At 35.5% G+C, this 24,755-nt stretch overlaps 1 protein-coding gene across 1 annotated transcript in view; it reads left to right on the forward strand.

Moving 5' to 3' along the window:
• Positions 1–24,148, forward strand: part of LOC131065744 (uncharacterized) — an 84,291-nt gene extending 60,143 nt beyond the window's left edge. Inside the window, exons 2-4 of the mRNA XM_058000367.2 lie at positions 23,258–23,478; positions 23,574–23,713; positions 23,793–24,148. Of these exons, the coding sequence (XP_057856350.2) occupies positions 23,258–23,478; positions 23,574–23,713; positions 23,793–23,883 (452 nt within the window). The 3' untranslated portion in view covers positions 23,884–24,148. The remainder of the gene's footprint in view (positions 1–23,257; positions 23,479–23,573; positions 23,714–23,792) is intronic.
• Positions 24,149–24,755: the final 607 nt, after the last annotated feature.

The following is a 24,755-nucleotide window of genomic DNA, read 5'->3' on the forward strand; positions in this document are numbered from 1 at the left end:
TGTTTTTGCCTTAATTCCAAATCTGCCTTTAGAGAATAATAAATTATTTTCCAAATCTCTTGGATTCCTTTACTACTGAGTGTCATTCTGAATTTCTGCTCTAAATTGTTATGATCTGAATTGATGTCCCTCCAAATGATTTGATCTCCTTTTTATATCTTATAATTGGGAGGGAGTTGTACCTTTTCACTATTTCTACCCTTTTAACACCCATCCAAATATGGATATCATTGAGTAATATGCTAATGAAGTAGAGCTAATATGGGAATTAAACATTAATTTTTTTTGAAACATAAATTTAAATTGCTTCTACAATCATCACACACTGTTTAAGTTCATTTACAATACTGGCATAGCTATTAAATGCAAACAATTTATGTTAAAAATTCATAACATACACATACAAGACAACACACTCAAAATCTGCATGAGAAGAGTAAATTGTATATCAAATTTATCTATTCTTTCGATCAATGTATATGTTAGTTAAATACATTAACACTTGCATTACAAACCCTCTTCCATTTCTCTTCTCTGTAACCCGAATCAGAATAGAAAGAGAGAGAGCATCATTGAGGTGATATCCACCCTACCATGAAGCATTGAGATTCCCCGATGTTTCTCCATTGGAGAAGCCGAACTCATCACAAAGGATCTAGCCATATGTGACCAACATGCATGATGGAATATAATTCATTGTGTGAATGTATGGAAAGATAGAAAACCTATATGCTTGTGCAACGTGTATTTAGTGCATATGCCAATTGATAACTTATTATGGGAGATAATGCAAATGACTCCAGCTACGCACTTAAATGAGTTTTAAAAAAAAAACTGAAAATTATGTTTATAACATATAATGTCTCGATCACCTCACTATGATCATGGTGGATAAAGATATATCCAGATGACAAACCCATATTGTAAATAGTTTCAGTGATATATATCCAAGTCATAGCATTTATACATAATGATAATATCTATCAGAATCAGATTATTTCATCATATAATCACTTACCATATTTTTAATCTGCCGATTACAATGAAACAGGGCAGTATTAAAACAGTCACAACTTTTTTCCAACCCAAATTTTAAAATTCAATATAAACTGGAAAGGGGAGAGAACAAAGAATAAGACTCAGAAAAATGTTTTGCGAGAAACCCAATAATATGTGAGCAGTTCACTTTGCATCTCAGCCCACTAGAATTTATCTAACAACAGTTTGTTAAGATGGGCCAATTTAAATTATATTTGCATGTATATATAATTTAACAATAGTTCTAAGCAGTCAGCTATTTGATTAGGCAACTATCTTACAATCACATATATTATCGTAATATCCCCACAATTTTTTTTGATTAATTTCCAGTTACAACACACCAAGAACCCGTTAAGGTTAGGAAAGATAATCACAATGCTGCTGAAAGATAACCCCTCCACTTTCTGATCACCAAGAGCCCAATGTGGGAAGGTGAGAGCATACGATGAACACGGGATCGTTAGCTCCAATAATCAACTGAAAATACAATGCTAGGCGGCAAGCCAGCCCCTTCCGCTTGTCTAGCGGGCAAGAGCAACTTAAAGTAGAATCATTCAACCACTTTTCAGCGGGAGGACAATCATTACAATTCTAAAAAATAGATCACTCTACCACTTTCCAGTGGGAGGACAGTTATTACAAACATGGAAATAGATCACTCAACCACTTATGCAGTAGGAGGACTGAAAATATTAATAACAATCCACTCAACCGTTTATTCAGCGGGAGGACTATGAAAACTTCTGAAAATAACAAATAGGTAGCTAGGCCATCCTCTTCCACTTTTCAGTGGGAATACAAAATGTAAAATGCAACTAAATAAAGGCTGATCAGTACTACTGAATTCAACGTTACAATGAGAGCATTAGCTTGTAGATTACAATAGGAAAATGATATCCAGACACACTAAAATGTTAGGAATCAATCCTCTAATGTAAATAAGAACTATCTAACATATGAAAGTACTTAAACAAGTAATTAATCGAGGTCTGATATGAAAAACAACAATATGAAAATATAGATCAGCAAAACTAGAATTCACCTAAATGCTCATAACTTCGTCCTCGCAGCTCCGAATGATGTGAAATCAAATGCAAAGGGGCCTAAGAGACAAGGCGTCCACTCCCAAACTAGTAGACCGCCACAACTCGGATCAAATCATCACTGCACGCTTTCCAATACACTCTCCAACATGGTACGACCTGAGAAGTAGGGCGATTTTCTCTAGAAAATCCAAATCAATTCCAAAACCCACGCAACTTAGCAAAATGAATCGCCTAACACAAAGGAAGACATAGGAAAGATACCCAGAAGTGGCGACTAGACTCCCAAAGACTTATGAATGATTTTCACGATCAACTCCATACCAAACAACAAACTCTAGCACTATAAACAACACTCCAAAAATCAAAAGCATCAAATAACTTCATCTTCCTTAAGCTCAATCTACTCCTCTGAGTGAGAAACAATCACAATATTCAGCTAGGGGCTATCTTTCAAGCTCGAAACTGAAGGAGACTAGGAGGTAAGCATCCCTCAAAGCAAAGTCTCTAATGATTTCAGCAGCACTTCGTTATGATAAACAATAGATAGTCTCAAATGAAGGCCAAAGCACTTATTTATAACCTTCTCCCAAATCGAACCTCCTTTTCCTTCCAATGTGGGACTAAACAATGACATTCAAATTCACTTTAATTTGCATTTCATTTCATCCCTTCACCAACTCGTCCCATTTTGCCTAGACACAACACTTTATTTAAATGCAAATAACACATAATGTGAGCGCCCAACATATAATTGAGAAAACGACTTTAATATAACTCGAGCAATCCCTTTAATAAATCGTCCATAGTGCCTTAAGTTATAATCCAACTTTAAACAACATTTTCCAACAAATCGACCCCCTCAAGGTAGCAAATATATTTTATAAAAATATCAATAAAGTGTGTTATGACGGCCAAGGCAATAGAGTGAATTATTTCATAAAATTAACTTATTTCTTTCTAAGGCGTCCATCATGCCTTATAAATAATTCGCTTATAACATATTTTTCCTCAACCATGAAGTTGTGCAACATAAGCTCAGACTTGCCAAAATAGCTCCAAAAATGTTGAAAAACCAACTGCTCAAACAAACTTGTTGGAAATAGCCATATGAACTGACCTATTGAAACCCTGCTAAAAATAACACTTACTAAAAATAGCATACTGCTAAAAATAGTAAGTGTGTCCAAATGCATTTTAACCACATTCTGTGCAGCCATCACAACTTACTAAAAATAGTAAGTCCAGAAAAGTCTTTGGATTCGTTTGCATGTCACACCATTGCGAGGCTCTCTAAAAACCTCGAAAAAACCTAGAAAAATAACCTGTCTTTGCCCCACTTACTAAAAATAGTAAGTTCGGAAAAGTCCTCAGATTCAGTTGCATGTCACACCATCGTGAAGCTCTCTAAAAACCCAGAAGGAATCCAGAATCGGAACTGTAAAATTCCAACATGGAAGCCACCAAAACTGCCAAAGCATCCTCCTAGAAAACAAGAAACCCTAATTTCTGCCTCTGATTGACCAACAGGTGTCGAAATTGGCCAACAATCCCCAAAACCAACTAAAGCGGAAAAGGGGACATTACAATTACCAAGAAGTTTCCACTTAAAAGACATAAAATTGTGCATCATATTGCATATGTCAAGATCATGAAATTCCCAGGCATTGTGCCAATCATAATTGCTTGTGTTCATGGAGTAGAATTATTTGAACCACTATGATTGCTATAATGCAATCCTATACCAAGAACAAGGATAAGGTCTAAAGAAATCACAAGAACAATGTCTTATCATCCTATCTTGAGAATATTAGCACTCACTCTAATCTAGAAAAACTTGTATGTAACACTAAGCTGCATCATTTGTTAGAAGATACATAAAACAAGTATCTACTTTTATAAAAGTTCTTCCCTTACGGATTGGGCTTTGTTTCAAGCCAAAATTCAAGAAATAATGAATAGTACCTCTACAGAAAACTCTTTTTTATTCATAACATTCTTTGGTATATTTTTGGGTTGTTCAGGGAAGCTTTTCTTCTTATGAGTTCAGAACGGTCTGTTTATAACTTATGTTTCCTTATCTACTTCTTGACTGTGATTTTGGGATTTGATTTCATCAGTTTTCAGCTCATTGAAGCTTCAAGACTGTTTTTAAGATAGCAGCCCCAAATTTCCCCAAGGTACTCTAACAAGGTCACTTTTATTTGCAACGAGAGGTCATATTTGGAATAGAAGGGAGATCAGCATGTAAGATCCCAAATTTTCTGTAAAATGTTAAAAATTCATTGGTTTCGAACCTTTAGCACTAATCCAACGGTTTCGCTCAAATATAAAACCCATATATAATATTAATGTTTGAATAAAAAAAATTCCTACCTTTCTACACCTATAAGAACTTCTACTCAACAAATTTTAGAATGAGGTAGCTGGCTTGAAACGTAGGACGAATCCTACGGTTTCCCTCAAATATAAAAGTCACATATAAGATTAATGTTTGAAAAAAAAAACACCTACCATTCTACACCTATAAGAACTTTTCCTACGGTTTCCCTCAATTATAAAAGTCGCATATAAGATTAATGTTTGAAAAAAAAAACACCTACCATTCTACACCTATAAGAACTTTTACTCAACAAATTTTAGAATGAGGTAGCCAGCTTGAAACGTAGGACAAAATTTTCTGCACAGTTAATCTATAAAAGCCTCAACAATAAACCTGATTGTCAATGGCTGATATGTCAAATAATTAGCAGAAACTGCAACACCAATCACCCGCATTGCTTGCTGCACAGTTGTTATCAGCATTTTGCAGAGCAATCGAATGAATCATCTTCATTATGAAATCAATTTATATACATAACATGTCGGTGAACAAAGTGCTTGAAATAACACTCACATGGTTCACACTAAATAACAAACTATCACACATAGCAAAACAACCCAAACAAACCATATGGGAATGATGTAATATCCAACATTCCCCCCTTATTACATCATTTCTTTAAATTACTAATCAAAGAACCCTGGAAACTTTCAAACTTCACATGTGCAAGAGGCTTGGTGAAGATGTCAGCGCATTGATCCCGTGTTGAGCAAAATTGGAGTTGAATGTTGTTCCTTTGAAAATGTTCTCGTATGAAGTGACAATCAACTTGAATATGCTTGGTCCTCTCATGAAACACTGGATTACGGACAAGCTTGAGAACACTCTGATGATCGCAGTAGGGGACGGTAGGCTGATTTTGAGGTATGCCCAATCCTTCTGGTATGCGACGTAGCCAAACTGCTTCACACACTGCTGCACTTGTTGCACGATATTCTGCTTCTGTTGAAGAACGAGCAATCGTGGGTTGCTTCTTAGTTCCCCAAGAAATAGGACCAAAACCCAAGAAGAAAACAAATCCAGATGTGGATTTCCTATCATCAACTGAATCTGCATAATCAACATCTATATACCTTGTCAAGAAGAATTGATCACTCTTCTTATATTCCAAACCATGTTCCATTGTACCATTTATATACCTTAAGACCCTTTTTGCTGCATTCCAATGGGATGTCTTTGGTTCTTGCATGAATCTTGAGAGATAATTAACAACAAAACTAATGTCTGGTCTAGTATAAGTCAAGTAAATCAAACCTCCAATCATTTGTCGATAGAGAGTTGCATTCACCTGAGGAGATGAATCAGAAACAAACAACTGCAAACTTGATTCCATAGGTGTAGACATGGGTTTAGAATCCATCATTCTGAACTTCTCGAGCAGTGTCTTGACATATTTCCTCTATTGCACAAAGATATGGTGATTTGTTTGCCATACTTCTAAGCCAAGACAGTAGTGCAGTGGCTCGAGATCTGTCATATCAAAAGTCTTCTTGAGATCATTCTTGGTTGTTTCAACCATTTCTTTTGAGTTGCCTGTGATAACCAAGTCATCAACATATACATTAATGATCACAATATCCCCCCCTTGATCCTTGAGGTAGAGGTTTGGATCATATGGATGCCCAGTGAAACCATGTTTTAGCAAATGTTCATCAATTTTGATATACTGGGCTCTAGGAGCCTGTTTGAGACCATATAGGGACTTAATAAGCTTGCACACCTTTTCCTCTTTACCAGGTGCAACATATCCCTCTTGTTGGGTCATGTAGACCTCTTCTTTAAGGTCTCCATTAAGAAAGACACTTTTTACATCCATTTGGTACAATTTCCATCCAAATTGGGCAGCTAAAGCAAAAATCATTCTAATGGTTTTTATCTTTGCAGTGGGAGCAAATGTTTCCTCATAGTCTATACCTTCTTTCTGGGCATAGCCCTTGGCTACAAGTCCAGCCTTATGTTTATCTATACTACTATCTGCTTTATAATTAGTATTAAAAACCCATTTACAACCAATTGCTTCCTTACCAGGTGGTAGATCAACAAGCTCCCAAGTGTTGTTTTTCATCAGAGATTGATACTCTGCATCCATTGCCTCTTTCCAAGGCTTTGACTCTAGTGCTTCCTGAACATTAGATGGCTCAAACTTTTCAACAACTGAAGTCATTAGTGCAAAGTTTACGTCATTGCAAGCCATGCCGCGAGTCCTCGGTCCTGAGGTTGAAGTGTCTGGAACTCCATTTAGCTTTGCATCTCGAATGGTACTAGTATACCATTTTGGTAAAGGCTTTGTAATATTGGAAGGTGTTGATTGACTATCAACATTCCCATCATTTTTACCATCCATGTTGAATATAGGAGCACTATTTGAAGTAGGTGTTGATTTGGAAGAACTTGACTCACTCTTCTCATAAAAAATTACATCCCTACTAATGTATATTTTTTGTGTCAGGATCCATAAGGTGATATGCCTTAGACTCATTACTATAACCAAGAAGAATATATTTCATGGATTTTTCATGAAGCTTCTTTCTCTTCTGTTTATGAATGTGCATATAGGCAGTGCATCCAAAAACACAAAGATGTGAGATAGAAGGCTTCACCCCTGTCCATGCTTTTTTTGGAGGTATGCCATCAAGGGCTTTGGTTGGAGCACGATTCAGAAGATAAACTGCAGTGTGTACAGCTTCAGCCCAATATACATGATCAAGTTGAGAATCTTTTAGCATACTTCAGACCATCTCCACAATGATGTGATTCCTCCTTTCTGCAACACCATTTTGTTGAGGTGTGTATGCTGCAGTTAGTTGACGCCGAATGCCATGTTCCTACAGATATGTGGAGAATTATGTGCTGGTGTATTCCCCCCCTCAATCTAAGCGGAGGATATGAATACGATGATTTGTATCTTTCTCCACAAGAGTACAAAACTCTCTGAAGTACGAAAAAGTCTCATCTTTATGCTGTAAACAATATACCCACATTTTTTTGGTGTGGTCATCAACAAAAAGCGGAAAGTACTTGTAGCCATTGTGACTAGATGGCATGAGACTGCACAGATCGGTATGCACCATCTGCAAAGGTTGGCTTGCATGATGCTCACTGGGATAGAATGGTGCTCTGATAGCTCTTATAGCTCTTTTACTTTGTTATAAATATTTTGCATTTCTAATATGGGAGACCCAACTTCCAAAGGCCATAACTTATGATTAAAAAGGTTACTCAATAATACAAATTATTTATTTTTAAAATTGTATAGCTCGAAGAAATTTACATATCAAGCATCAAGGAAGTGATACTTAACAATGCAACATATTTAGTTTGACTAAAACAATCTTTACAACGTAGAAATTGAATTGTCTATTTAATCACCTAAAATTTGTTTTTTTGTGTTCTTAACATTAGAAACAAGGATGCAACACCTTTCCTAAAACGTTCGTCTTCATCCTTTCAAGCAATTTTTTTAATTTCAAAAGTAGAATGCTTCAACATTTCCTTTTGAATATTTTCATTTTTTTAGGTATTTGGCTATGTATAATGAGACACAGACAAAAGAGGGTAGTGTAATTTCTTAGCAAACACTTATTTATAGATATTGATAACTTCCTATAGATAGTTCATTTTCAACCAAATTTAAATTGCATTATAGTATATTTAAGCTTATTGGATTCATTTTCCCTTCGCTTAGGTTCAATAATTACTTATACACAATGTTTCTACACTTAAGTGTGTTGTTCACCAAATTACTGATAAATATAGATCCTCCTACCTAATGACATGACTATTTTACGCAGAAATAGTTTTTGATTAAGGGAAAACAAGTTTTGAAGGGCCTTGAAACCCTATACAAAACAGGTTTTGGAAGGACCTGAAACTCGAACCTTTAGATAAACCTGGAAGTCCACCCAACGATACAGTACATAAGTGAGACACAACAAAACCATACAAAAGATGGTGGACAACGCAATAAGGACCCCCAACAAGAAACAACGGGCTGCAAAAACCAAAGACCAACAAGTAGCCCCAACCCAACTAGGATGGATCAAGGATTTGATCTACACTTGTGGGAGTGAAGGGTCATATCAAAAGAGGACTGGGACGATTTAGATTTCTTACTTTTAATGGTAATCCATCCCTCCTCAACCCTAACAGCAGTCCTTTGCCAAGAAGACGGGTCCAGAATAGAGGACCTCCCACCACCAGGAGGAACAGAGGCAACAACCCTAGAGGCAGAGACAACAAAAATTTGAGAATTAGAAGGGCTAGACAAAGATTCAGCAACAATTTGGGAAGCGGAAAGGTCAACCACCATTGAAGAGCATCCAACATCCTTCAACCGATCAGCCGAGATGCCACCACCACAAGAAGCATCCACACACACCTGAGGGGAAGCAACACCAGAATCAGGGGCAACAGCCAGATGCGCATTACTTTCACCATCATTGGCTTGAGGAACCCGAGCAACCACTTGGGAGAAGCTTTTCTTTCGAACAAAGTAGTGTTCAAAAGAGGCACCCTTCCACCAAGAAACAAATCTTTTTTTCTTTTTATTTGACTCACACTGTGCAGCGACATGCCCAGTCTGGAAGCAATTTCGACATCTGAAGGGGATACCCTCAAAGTCGAGCGGTTGGACCCAAGATCCCAAAGAAGAGTCAATCTTTATCTCAGCTGGGAGCCCTTTAGAAACATCAGTGTCAACCAAAATCTGAGCATAAGTAGAATGAAACATATAGTAAGAATCCTTATCAATCATTAGGAAGTTGCCTAAAGCCTCCCCCACTTCCTCTAGCAGAGAGTCTATCCATAGATGAAGGGGAAGGTTAGGGAGCCTAACCTAGATAGGAATCTTATTAAATGAATTAGTAGATGGGTTAAAATCCGAAAACCAGGGTTTAACCATCAAAACAAATTTATCCTGTCAGCTGAAAGGATTGTTATATAAAATTTTCGATCTATCCTCTGTTTGTTCAAATTTAGCAATGAAAAAACCCTTGGCTAAAGGATAAATGTTTACAGTACCCTTTAAGATCGGTTCCCAGTTTTGGGAAATCCAAGTGTTCAGTTGAGGAAGGCTTGGCCAAAAGCCCCGAAACTTGCAAATCAGTCCATGAGACTCAAAAACAGAGGAGTTGTGGATGATCTCCTTTTTCAGTGTCAGCAGACACCTTGAAAGACAAGGGGTTGCACACGGGAACAACCGTAGACACCAAGCCACAGGCAGCCCGATCCGTAACAAAGGGCGTCGAAACCTCGACAACAGACACCATAACACCACTGTTCATAGCATCACCGAAAGGAGCATCCACCTTCGGCCCACCAAACGCAATAGACAGAGGAAACCTACCCGCCAGAGAATCCACAAACCCAGAATCAGGGTCATTAGGCACAACGGTCAACCCAGAAGCAGCACCAGGGGCATTGACAACATGCACCTGAAGGGAAATGGGGGGTGAAGGAGCCATGGAAAGAGCAAGAGTCATTTGAGCAGGAGCGGGAGTGTTCAAAAATTTTAGGCAGAAATAGTTGTAGTTGTGAGCATTCAATGATAAATGCTTTTCTTAAGGAGGAGGACACCCTATGCCTCCATGCCTCTAGTCATACAATTTTTATTACAAGCATTAGTATGAAGTGGCCAACTTACTTAAATGTCCCCTTTTTAAGATATAATTTAATAATAAATTAAAATATAATAGAGTGATGACAATTGGAGGATTAAAGGTATAAAAGGAGTGAATCAATCACCAATTTGAAAAGGAATAGGGGAAAATATAAGTGACTTGAGAAAATATAAAATAAATATCTATTTTCAAAAGACTGCAATTAAGGGTGAATAGTTGTAACTCTTTTTTTATTTTGGTTCACAGGAGACCCTATAAGATTTACATGACAAATGAGGTTTTTTTTAACATCAATTTTTTTATAGATCGACTTTGCTAAAGCCATGTAAATACCATAGATATACTTGCTTGCTTCTTTAAATGGCACTCTCAACAAGCTGTACAATATCTGTAAATCCATGTTTTCAAGGTTCTCGAACTCGACTGTTTTGTGAATCTTAATGATGTAATAATAGCTGCTAATAATTATAAAAGTTGAAACTGGAGAATAATGTAGCTTGCCATGGATCTAAACAAAGTTTTATCCCGTATTTAGAAAAAAGGATTTTAAACAACTGTTGGATATTACATCATTCTTGTATGGTTTGTTTGGTTAATGTTTATTTGTTTGGGTTGTTTTGCTACGTGTGATAGTTTGTTTTTTATTGTGAACCATGTGAGTGCTATTTGAAGCACTTTGTTCACCAACATGTTATGTATACAAACCGATTTCACAATGAAGATGATTCATTCGATTGCTCTGCAAAATGCTGATAACAATTGTACGACAAGCAATGCGGGGGATTGGTATTGTTGAGTAACCTTTTTGATCATAAGTTATGGCCTTTGGAAGTTGGGCCTCCCATATTAGAAATGCAAAATATTTATAACAAAGTAAAAGAGCTATAAGAGGGAGTTACAGTTGTTGACCAGTTTATAATTTTTGTTATTACACATTACAATACATCTTTGAATGGAGATAATGGAGCCAAAATAGAGCACCCAAGGTGACGAGTTTATCATAAACTTATTTCAAGAGGAAAGAATATGATATTTTTAGCTTATGGACTTGTTGGTTAACAGATTTATCACCTAACTCTATATTCTCACGCCCACAAAGGTGACAAATGTAACCACAGTTGAACCAGTCTAAACAAACCATTTATTGACTAATTCTCTGCTTATTTTACAAGGTGGCAACTACCTTCAGATAATATTCAATGAATGAAGAATTAACCAGAAAACAAATAAGGAAAGAGTTTTTAACCAGATTGCTTTGTAAAGGCATGCATAAAATACAAAACACTATTTAGATTTTTCAGATTTTGAATCAACCAGATCGCCACAAAATATCATTCACAGATAATATTCTTGCAGTAACATAAAATTTAAAACATCCACCATCTCAAATATAAATCCACCCACTGATAACCATTCAAAGGAACAGAAAGCATCCACATATCATAATTCAAAGATTACCAATATCTGAAACCACCAACAATTTTTCTATATTCAAAACAGTAAACAAAAATATACTTCAAGAAGTTTTTCCTCTTAAGAGCAAAACAAAGTTTGCCCAAAAGATCCTCCTAAACTACTAATTAACTTATTTATAACTATTGTCCCAAGTCTTTCCGTTTCAAGAAACATTTTCTTTAAAGCTAACAGTATTGAACATGACCGTTTTCAAAATAGAAAAGATCCAGTAAGCAACAAAATCCAAATCACATCACAAAACCACAAGGCTATAAAGTCACCAGACTTGGGCTCCAGCATCAGGTGTCGGGTGCCGTTTTGCAATCCGTTTGTCAATCTCTTCCGCTATTTCCTCTTCTTCAATCAATGTCAGAAGGAGGTCTGCAAATTCTTCATCATCAAGCACAGTAGCTCGGAAAAAGTCAATCAAGACCATGATGATATCTTCTTACGATTCCTCAACATTTGGCTGCACTAGAGGGCCTTTCTTAGCTTTAAGCACCATCTTGTTGAATGCGATTATTCAAGTTCCTTCCTGCTGCGAGTTCGTCCTGCAAGCGTTGTTCGTGATTTTTAGCTTGCTTTGCAATCTTTCCTAATATAGCGATGACCTTCCTATATTCACTAAAATCTGCTCATGCTTTCCATGCAAAAGATCGTAACTGTTAGAGTATATCCTCCTGCTCTTTCTTTGGCCAATTCAAATCTGGGTTGTGAAATGGCAACTCACCGTCATGAGGCAAAACCATTTTGATACGGGCGAGTCATGACAGTTTCCTCTTTTTAGCTATCTTTAATGTTTTCTGCAAAAATGATACCATCAAATGTAGTAACGCATGCCGCCACCTTTTCCGTGTCCTTAATTGCTTGAATGTCATTAATGACGGTACTTTGTAAATCTTCCCTTGATTTCTTTCTTGAAGCAGTGCATGACATGTCAACTGATAAGGCAAAAGGAGTAGTGGCAGGAAGCAATTATTCTTATCAACTTGATAGGTTTATTTAATTTTCAGCGGCACCAAAGCATGGCCTATCTTTACCATCATTCGTGCTGCCACCTCGATAGGGTACTGAATAAGCCTGAAATTACATCATCTAGAATGTCCTTGTTTTTGAACGGGAGAGGTCCTTTGAAATCTCAGAGAAGCTCAGCCTTTACACGACATGAAAGATGTTGGGAGATCGGAAGATCGAGCAAATTAACAACCATCGAACTTTTTCAAAAACAACCACAAGGCAAACTTCCTAATAACTCCAACTTTCGGCAGACTCCCCTAAGCAAGTCGGGTGGTTGGGTATTTCCAAAAGTTGAGAACCTTGCGACAAAGGTTAAGAAATTCAGAAAAACCGCTACAAACAGAAAAATGAGAGGAGTTAATAAGGGTTTACAACTTGCCAAAAGTTTAAAAATTAATAGTTAGCAGGACTCATCTAGGGGTATGGGCATTGCACTTTGGATGGATTTAGCTCATTAAGTTGTAATTGCCATTCGATGCTTTCATGATTGTTTCTACTTATTGAGTGCTTGAGATGTACGTTTATATAGTGAGTTTTGTAGGTATTGTTATGCTACTAGAATTACTATTGAGATTAAGGTGTCTCAACCTTTGAATCCTACCATATTATTATTTATAATTTGGTGTTTAATATTTATTATTTTCTAAGTTCTAACTTCCTAAGTTGCAATATCACTTTGTGGGACCTATTCATGAGGTGGCATCCTACATGGTAGGTGATGACTATGTCAAGGTTCCTATTTTTTAGGAACTTGGCATCCATCGTGGAGGACCTATATTTATGGCTAAATTGATGTCAATTGTCATTAGTTGCTATGTCATAAACTATGACAAATCATGACAACTTGAACTATGACAAATTGCCATATTGTATGACAATTGTAAGAGTCATGTATAATAGTTTCTATGTAAGGACTTGTGAGTAATTGACAGCTAGCATTTCTCACATGTGTTAGGTGTCATGCATGTCAAGGAAACTCAAATTGGCATAGCAAGTTAAGTGTGGTGTTTGACATCTTTTGTACATCAAAATTCATAAATATAACTCAAATTTTTAGCATAGTAGTTAAAACAAAGGTAGCCCAAGTGCTAGACACCCTCTTGTAGATGATTTTAAATTCTAGACTAAGTGTAGGCGTTTAGAATTATGGGAATGGATAATCTCTAGAAGGGGCAAAAGTGTAATAGTAGAATTTGCATACCCTACAACTTATTAAAGTTTTGTATGTGATTTAACCTTATCATGTTTGTGTATGTGTCTTTTATTATTTTGATCCCTTTTTCCAAGCCTTTGTTACCCCTAGCCATCCATTTTCCCCCTTCGTCTATTATCCCTATGGTATTCTTTAGAGTTCTTATATGTTCTTTTTTAATTCAATTGTTTTCCCCCTTACATGTCTTAACTCCACCTTTAATTTCCTTTTAACACCCCCCCTCTATGTCAAAATCACTTGCATTTTTAGTGCAATCATTACCTCTTGTCAATTCAATGGTCCTTGAGGTGTTTTAAGAACCATGTCTTGTTAACACATTTTGGGTCTTGCACATCTAGTGATGCTAGTGAAAGAGGCATTTCAGAAGTTGCAACTATGAAAGAGAGCTTTATTTTCATTAGTTCAAATAGCATTGCCATCACATTGTAGGAATTGCAGATTGTTTCAAAGTTTTTGGAGCCATTTCAATAGAGTTGTTTAGAGCCATTTGGAGTGAGGGAGCCATAACTTATGTTAGTATCATAAATCCCCAAAACTTGGATATACTACTTATGTAGAGTATTATCTTGCCCATGCTTTTTTTTAAAACCTCATGATTTTGGTGAATGCTTAGGTATACTAGGTATGTAGAGTATTAGAACTTATTGTCTATGGAAAATTTACTAGTTGCTTGTCCATGTTAGTAATCTCTTTTAAGAACTTGTAAAAACGATAGTGATCCTAAGGGGTTTCATGTATCATATAAGAGATCTCAACTATTGTGAGTATATTGTTATATCATCATTGCACCCATAGGAATAATTGAGTGAAACTATAACATCCTTGGCACCATCATGAAAAGCATAAAAATAGTATGCACGATGGATTTGTCTTTAATAATTTTTATTTTATGGTGAATTTCAATTTTGTAGGGGCCCTGGAACCCTTTATAATAAATGTCAACCAACTTAAAATCCAAACAACAACAAAAATACAAGTTTCTGCACGAGAAGTCGACACAAATATCTAGTGGGCTAAATAATACATGGCTCTAACTTGACAATACACGCACCCAAAACATGTGCATTAGAACATAAACATGCTTAGGAAGATTTCTCTTTCTTCTTTGAAGAATAGTCTAGGACACCATTTTCCAAATCCTTAGATTAAGGAGGAAGGAGAGATTTCTCTTTAAATTTAAGTTTAAATACCCAATCAAAGAATTCTTGATGGCACAGGGCTTTATCTCATTTCTCACCGAAGAGGTTTATAGATGCAAAAGTGTCTTCTTTCTCAAGGATGAACATTTGCTCAAACTTCACATGAAAAGTGGTCACATGATGCCTTATTGAACCCATATGTATTAGGGTTTCAAATTGTAGTGCTTAACATAGGATTTGACAAGAGTGGAACATGGGAAAACATTATGTGGAAGGATTTGCTCCAATCTCATATTTTTGAAATGAGTAGAAGTGGAATCCTAACTCTTATCCTTCTAGCATTTGTAAAGAGATGCATTCCTTAGGGCCTTTGGACCTTTATGGGATTCAGGCTTTAAATTTTTTATAAATGTCATTAGGGAATAGGAGTTCAAGAGTTGGTGGTGGGATTGCATTTGAGGAGGCTTTGGGATTCAGAGGGTTATCAAGGGGAGTTGTCATTAGATTTTGAATTAGACAGCCTTGGTCTTACATCTAAGAGGAAGTAGGCGATCAATTTCTCCATGAAATGAAGTTGGAAGGATCATATCCCATAAGGAAATCATGGTGTATTACATCTAGAAACATATGTTTGAGCATGCGATGTTATGAAAATATCCACGTTCTTGTTTGGAACAATAAGAACCTTGTATCCAATTTGGTAAATGAAAAATGGAATTGAGTTAATGCTACTTATGGTTCTAGTAAGGTGGCAATTGTCTTAAATAAATTGTTTTATTATTAATCCGTTTAAAATTCAAATCTCATTGTTTTAGATTCAATTTTCATGAACAAATTCTCTCTATATATTCGACTATAGAAATAGGATAAAAAATTTACTATCATATGGTTGATTTCAATATTTTGATTAAGACATTAATTTAGTAGTGCAAATTTTTTCTTAGAAATTTTGATTTCCTTACCCAAGTTTAATGCTTTGATTATTTAGATTGGTCTTATGCCTTCTTGATTTTCAAATTTACATTTTTGATTAATTTAAATATAATTTATAGTCTTAAGTTTATGTATTAGAGTTTTTACCACACATTGAATTTTTAAATATACACAAAATAATTAAATTTATAGTTTGTTGATTATGTTGGTTGAAAATTTTGTACACCTGGAAAGACGTGCAAAATTATGGTTTTAGCCACAGTGTGTGAGTTAAAAACTCTCCTAATTCTAAGGGAAGGCTCCCCCTTTCCTACTATTACAAATTAACTATAACATATAAACACTAATCTAACTTGGGTGGGACAACATCCTTTTCTCTTTTTTCAGAAAAAAGATGATATTATTTTTTCTCTTTTCAGAAAAGAAACCACAACTAGAGTAACAAATACAAAAACTTAAGAAAATCCAACAACTACAAAGATGTTTATATATAAGGAAGCAAAGTTTCCATGAAAGTGCAAAGTCTTCCGTCACTTCCTCGAGATGGGAATGTAGAAACAAAACTCAAAGTCTTCACTTTTCTATTGTCCTATCTACCTTCCAAAATGACTAGTATGATAACAATACACAACATATAACAACTCAAAGTCTGTTGATATGATGCACTTCAAACTACTATGAATAGGAATAATTACAAGGACAAAGTATTGTAACTTTCATCTATTATAAGCATTTAACTATGCTAATTTAATCTTCAATATTTGCAGCACAAAGTCTACAAGAAATTAGATTAAAGCCCTTTCCAACAATCTCGCTAGAATCTTTAATGTATTCTGTGACATAAGAACACAATGAATTTATGAACAAAGCCTCAACACAAAGTCTGAAACTCAAATGCCTTCTTTATATTACTTGAGAATCCAATTTACAAGTATAATACACAAAGTCTTTATCGCTGCAAATTTCTATAGAGTTTTCTTGCTTGCCAAAAAGATAAAAATACATAGAGCACCCTCCAATATATATAGAAGAGGGGCTAAGATAAAAAAGTGGGACAAGTCTAGCTAAGTAAGACTTATATCACAACTATAGTCCTATTGTCTTTCAACTGTTTACATGTAATTACAAGTTACAAGAATACAAGTAACGTGACTAGTAATTACAAGTTAAGATACTACATGTAATTTATCAAAAAGGGAAAAACATTCTACAACAAGACAAAGACATAAATCAAGTGTCGGGACATACTTCTTATTCTTCTCTATTCTTGGCCATCAAAACTTGAAACTTGCTAATTGATTCCTCCAATTCATTAGGATTTGGACTTGTTGCATTCCTTGCAACAACACTAGTTTTGATGATGACATTGAAATATATTACTGTTGCTATTCTATTTTCTTCAAGAACACTCTGCATCTTATCAAGGAAAACTCGACAATTCTCAAATCTATTGATTGAAGTCACTGTAAACTGCTTGGATTCAAGCTCCTGATAAGGCCTTGACACCAACTCAGAGAGTATCACATTTTCAATAAGCAACTCTTCATCTTGACTCACCATCTTGCAAGACATTTTCTCAAAATTGGAGATAATATCCTGATCCACTTCAGTACTCATTTCTAGAGCAGCTTCGATATCTTTAATTAGGTCCTTGATAACTAATGATTTATTGATCATAAGTTCTTGAAATTCAATGTACCTTTCTCTATTTGGTATCACGGTGTTGCGCAAGATTTCCAACTTTACTTGATCCATTTCATGCCAAACTTTCAAATCTTTTTCAATGGATTCTAGACTTTTCTTAAAAGCTTCTAAAATCTGGTTTAGCTTCATCTTTGCTGCCCTTACATTGCCCAACACTTGCAAGCTTTCTTCACCACTTGAGTACTTGGATCTACCAGTTGATCCACCTTTACTTGATCCATTTCATGCCAAACTTTCAAATCTTTTTCAATGGATTCTAGACTTTTCTTAAAAGCTTCTAAAATCTGGTTTAGCTTCATCTTTGCTGCCCTTACATTGCCCAACACTTGCAAGCTTTCTTCACCACTTGAGTACTTGGATCTACCAGTTGATCCACCCAAGAATCAATAGCTTTTGCCTTCTGAGCAACTCTTTCAATCTGTTTGATGGATTCCTCAGAAGTGGAAGAAGTTAAGGGATCAACCTTTTCTGAAGATCTAGTGATCTTTTAGATTATTGAGATGAGTTGTGCATTTTCTTCTTTGAACTTATCCTTCTTTGCTAAAATCTCATCATAACTCTGAACTAATGAAGCTATAGAGTCCTGAGCATCATGCATCATTCCAACATGTGTTTGCTTTCCTAGTTCGACTCTTGTGAACTTGTAATCAGATAGCTGCATTTCCCCTTGTGGCTTGTCAATAAGAGGTTTTTCTACCACTACATACTTCATCTTGTTACTATCTACAACCACTCGCGAAATTGTTCTGGCTTTCTTGGTAGCCTTGGGTTTGGATTTTCTAAGCTATTGAAAGTCAAACACATCAGGAGAAATCTCTTGCTTTTTCCTCTTTGGAGTGATTGAGCTCAACCATGGTGGTAAATCTAATGAGCTTGCCTTAGTTACAATAATTGCGGTTTGAGTAGAAACAGGCCCATTATGTACTTCAGTTGTCATTTTAGGGGAGGCCTCGGACTAGACAACAACAAGTGTTTGCTCGGATGGCACATCATGGTCGGCTTCAGACATGAACTTATTGAAGCTTACAACAGAGGTATCAATCAAAGAAGAGACATACTTGATAGAATGGCATATGACGGATTTGTATCAAAAACATTCTCCAAGTTGTCATGTGAAGCATCCATAGATATCTGTTGCTGATGAAGTTACAATGGTACAAATAGACACACTTGGCACAATAGGATCAATGTGAACTATAGAAAAAGAATCAACATTTGTGTCTATTGGAGATGGAGACATAGGGACATCCAAACACAATTGGGGATTGGCCATATGAGGAGAATCTTAGTTCAAAGTAGTACGAGATTTTGGAGCATTCTCCTCTTTTGGTTCATCCTCAGGGTCAATGATTTGAATTTGCACTTGGGGCTTCTCTTTTCCTTTCAAAGATGCCTCTTTTGGAGGAATAACCAAAACTCTACTAACTCTTAACTTGATTATGGTACTAGAGGAAGAAGCATCCTCTTTGGACTTGACTCTCATTTTAGACTTACACCCAACTAGTCCCATTGAATCATCCTTTGCTTCAACTTTAATCTTTATGGTTTTAACATTATTGTTTTTTAACCAAGCATTGGTGTTGGCAAGGATAGATTGAAATCTATCAAAGATTGAGGTACATTCCTTCTGTGACCATTGGATAGATGGAAGAGGAGCCTTTGTGACCCCTTGTTTAGTATACTCCAGATCAAATATTTTTTCATCATCTACCATGCCTTCTGGAATCTTGGTTAGATTCAAATCTACAATTTGCTCCAAGGTAAGTTTGCTATATAGTCCATCTTCTTGATGTATCCTCTATATGAAGATCAACCCAGATATACTCAAGGCGATGAATATGAGTGAAGGCTCTCTTGATCTTATCTTTCATCCCTCAATAGTCAAAATATTTCCTTGCTTTGAACTTCTTCAACTTGATTTCTTGAAGCTTTGTCTCCATCGCCTTGGCTCTTGCTGAAGTGGTCAAGAAGTATCTACCAATCTGAAGTGGATTATGTGAGGATATATTGATTCCTGACTTATGTTGAGCTAATTGGACTACATGAACTGTCATCAACTGTTTAGCTAATTCCATCAGGATGATCATGTCAGTAGGATATCTTGGAAGCATATATGGATGGCCTTCAAAATAACCAATTGTTATGTAAGTAAAAGTCAGGAACTAAAGGAACATGCATCCATACTCATTCATTTTCTTCAAAGCTGCCTTAGACACTCTCTTCTTCTTAAGTGTCTTGTCAAATAGACACATGAAATAACCAAAGAAGGCATCCTGCACCCTCCTGTAGTGAATCCAACTAGGTCTCAAGGTGAGTTGATCATAATATTTTGCACACTGGTACCAACGACCTGTCACCTTTGGTAGAAAGACCTGGAAATTGTCTTAGTGACGCTGCTATGTATACCAAGTAGGAGTTCATATAGAAAGTGAGAGTGGTTGGAACTTTTGAAAGCTGCTCACACAGATTATCATTGATCACTTCTCTCTAGAAGATATGTGGCTGAGCTTTCCTCATAACCACAATGTATATGTACATCTAGACTTCAAACACATTAGACTGCTTCAACCCCATTATCTTACTCAAAAGTGTAATCTTGTCACTAATCTCTTCAATGAAATTAGAATGGTACAACTTGGGCCATCGAGACAAGCAGGTCCTGGGAGTTTGAAGCCATTTGGAATTGATGTGCCCTATACAATCTGTTTTTTTTTTGTAGTGATCAAGAGCACTCTTCATGGAGATGTCTGCCTATATTAGAGCAGCATGAACCTTAAAGATTTTATCAATGGTTTTTGCATCCAATCTAATAACAATATTGTCATCATCATCCTTGATTGTTCTAGATCCTTTGTCAAAATGAGCAGCACAAGCAAGGACAAATTCTGGTTCCAAGGCAGCCACTGAGAAAGTGGAAACCAATTGAATATGACTATTCAAAAGCAATTGCATGCTATGATTTGGTGATCCTTCTGCTCTCTCAAGGAGCTCAGAAATATCAACATGCCCAATCTTTGTATCTTTGATTTCATTGATAAGAGAGTTCACTTGAGAAGGAGAAATCTCATTCTGGTACTTGTCATATTTGTACTTCATCTTCTTGTTTGAAGGAGATGCTGGTTCTTCTATCATTGAACAAGAATCTGTAACACTGCGATGAAAACCCCAAAGAGTTAAGACATCATCACAGGCTATTGGAGAAGCCATGACACCTTCTTCAAATGAAAGGGCTTGGAAAACAATGCCCAACTCTTGACCTATCATGATATTTATCATGGAGATAATGCAAAAGAGTGGACAAGCTTGAACTATGTATTATGGACAAAATACTGATGATGACGAGGGCAAAATTTCGGATCTCAGGGGGCGGAATGCAAGTGGATAGCAATGAGCTTGAAAAAATGGAAATGATCAACACAAGTTAGGGAAAAAACCTTGACACTTGCACTTGCAATTGGGTCTTGGAGACCCGAATGCAAGTAAGCAAGCTTACATGATAAGTATAAGCTTGCAATCGGGTCTTGGAGACCCGATTGCAAGTGTGCAAGTGATTGCAAATGAGTGGTAAGGATAAGCTTGCAATTGGGTCTTGAAGACCCAATTGCAAGTGTGCATACTTGCAATAAGAAAACAGAGGGAGAAACAAGCTTGCAATCGGGTCTCAAAACCCCAATTGCAAGTGAAAGAGATTAGCATGGATGATACAAACTTGCAATCAGGATTTCAAGACCCGATTGCAAGTGTGCATGTAATGCAACACTCAAAGAATGGGTGACTTGCAATCCAATCTTGAAACCCCGATTGCAAGTGCAAGATAATAAGCAAATAGCCAACTTGGCCAATACACTTGCAATCAAGGTTTTGAGGCCCGATTGCAAGTGAAAGGTTAAACTTGCAATGCAAAGGAAAGCCAATACTTGCAAACAAATGCGCATTCATACACCTCTAACAACATGAATATATGTATCCAATTGCATGTAAGCAATGCATGTGACACAGGGAGAAGAACAAGGGAAAGGCGTGCTCTCTACATCAACATAAAGGGGAAAAACAAAAACAAAGGAAAGAACAAAACAAGAATGCCAGATTGCACTTACCTTTAAACGAAACCCCAAAGAGATGAAAGGAAAATGCGCCCAACTCCTGATGCAGCTCCAAATGGAAAAGAAAAAGTGATTTGAAAATCTCCACACAAGCGCCCTAATAGGCAAGTGAAGAGGAACACTCCTATTGCAAAACAACACCTTAATGAGACTCCCTTCAATGTCACGAGATTAAAGAGGACACAAGGGAAGGCAAATCGGGTCCTAAAAGGCTTGACACAAGTGAAGATGATCGCTTTTTATTTTGCTTGGTAAAACACACTTGTAATCGGGCTATATAAACCCAATTACAAGTGAAGTAAATTGGAAAACAATGAAATGACTTCTAATCGGGTTTCTAAAGCTTGATTACAAGTAAGTGCATTCACTTGTAATGACATTTAAAAGTTCCTACGACTCACAATCACCTACTTAAAACCCGAAATTACACAGAAAGGAAAGAAAAAGGAGACAAAAATCAACCAAAACCTAGACTAAGATGACAAAAATGCACACTAACAATTAGAAACAAACAAATACGAGTTTTGAACCTCGTAAAATGTTCCTAAGAGAACAAGACTGCAAAAATCGAGCAAAACTTTGAAGGGGTTGTCAATTTTTGAAAACTCAAAAATTAAGACAACATATTAAATTGATGTGATTTGGTTTTTGAAAGTACTTGATTTTTCTTATTTGCATTGTCTTGTAAATCTAAATTTATGTCAATTTTTTCTTATTTAATTTGTTCCACTAGGATATATATGAGTTTTGGGGATACTTAATATGTTTTCTTATAAGATTTTTTTTTTAAATTTTAATTTTTTAAAAATAATACCCCAATATTATATTGTATAATTTTAATTTTGATAGATAATCACTTTCATTTTAATGTGTTTTCACTATATAAATATACATAGTAAACCCTATACATGTGACAACCACCCTAGTCTATTGAGGTTTTTAAATGAGAGGGTTACTTAACCCCCTTATGTGTCTTTCAACACACTAGACAATGTGAGCACATTGGTTAAACTCATAACTATCATATGATTTTTCATTGATAACATGCTCACGAGAAAACATTTCTCTACCCACCTTTTGAATTTATAGAAGTGTTTCACAAGTTTCACATTGCTAATTGTGATGCATCATATTTTTTTAAATGTTAAAGGCTTTGCTTGTTAATTAAAATATTTATAAATATTATTTTATGCTTTTCTATGTTCAATATTTTTTAACTCAATTATAAATTTTGTAATTATTTATATTTATATATATATGCATTCCCAAACTAAGCCTAAGTCTCTTCAAGGTTAAGGCTTAAATATATAACCTTGAAGAGACTTAGGCTTAGTTTGGGAATGCAAATAATATTTGTACAAACTATTGAATATATATTTGCACAAACTATCTAATATTTATATATTCAATATAATGTATGTATGTATGCATTATGTATAAGGTATATTGTAACTATCAAATAAGTGTTGTCATGGGACTGTTCATTTAGAGGTATATTGTTCATATCTAAGAAAAGTTATGGAAATGATAATGAATGTTAGAAAGACAACTTGTTATATTCTATCTAGCAAAGATTTTGATAAATAATTTTGTGTTAATGTTCATTAGGGACTGACCATATTTTTACATATAGTAAAAATAAGAGAAAGGTGCAAAAGTGGGCATGCAATGTTAAAATTGGTGGTCCATCAAAGCATTGGAGATGCAAATATATAATAAGAAATGCATTACCTGATGTAACTACAACAATGATGGTGGTATTTGTAGTAGGTGCTGCTACCACTATCCTTGTGAAGCAAACTGAAACTAAAAGATCACAACCAAAGCAAGTATGTAATGAATATCTATCTCTACAAGAAAATTAATAAATGAATCTTATTCCATTCGTAAAGGTTCTAATCATGTGCTTTTTCATGTGTTGTAGAATAAATGTGAAGCTTGTAATGGGTCTGGCCTATGTGGTGAATGCAATGGTGAGGGGTTTATACTTAAGAAGCTTTCAAAAGATGCTAGTGACAAGGCGAGAAAAAATGCGAAGGATGTAGCAACTCGATACACTGCTGGGTAGGCAAAGTAGTAGTTTCAACAATAATTTATCACCATATTCATATTTTGCACTAATACAATATCTCTTTTGTTACAGTCTTCCCAAAAAATGGAATTATTGTTCAAATTGTTCTGGTTCTCAAAGGTGTCTAGTATGTAATGGGCGTGGGATAATTCAAGAGATTTAGTTATAAGTCAAACAATTTACAAATATATGATAATGATTTATTCTAAAATTTTCTATAGTTTCATATAACTAAACTTTTATGTTGTTCAAGGTCTATTCTAAACTTTTCTATTATTCAAGATTAACTCTAAAATTTTAATTGGTTAAGCTATTTATCATCTACATTCCTACCTTGCTAATGTGTCAGTTGACGCTGCATTAGCCAAGTGATATTTGCATTGTAATGGACTCAAATTAATAGATGTTTTTCACGCTATTTGTTAAAATGTCTTTAGTGTTTATGTGTTTTAGATAATTAATAGATACGATATATTATGTGCTTAATCGTGTGGTGTTTTTGCACATGGTGCACAATTAGTGAATTTTTTAGTGGTGATATATAATCAAATGGCACTCTTGTATTTTGACCCCTTGAAATTAGTATTTTATATGTGTTTCACAACAAACACTCAATGAAATTTGATTTGTTTTCTTGTCCTTATGCAAACTCACCTCAACATAGATAATTTAGTTGTTTAGAATAGACTTTGAGTGCTCAAACCATTTGAGGCCAATCACCCCAACATGATTATTTCAATTTTATAAGTGGATCTAATTGTTTGGTATTTGATTTTTTTTCTAAATTATGGTTTGCTCATCCACATTGTGAAATGATTATTTATTATTTTTGCTGTGATAACCCAATTTTAACATTATTTGTTTCTCACTTTTTAAATGAGCACCACAAATTACATAAGATTTTCCATAGTTTCATGGCATAACCTTGCAATTATAGATAATTTAAGAAAATTATGGTTGCACTTATCTCTAATTCAAAGCTAATAATGTTTAATTAGAATTGCCGTTTATTCTAAACATGGGTTTCTTTATTTT

This window comes from Cryptomeria japonica, chromosome 7 (assembly GCF_030272615.1).
Source record: "Cryptomeria japonica chromosome 7, Sugi_1.0, whole genome shotgun sequence".
In the NCBI taxonomy this organism is placed as follows: domain Eukaryota; kingdom Viridiplantae; phylum Streptophyta; class Pinopsida; order Cupressales; family Cupressaceae; genus Cryptomeria; species Cryptomeria japonica.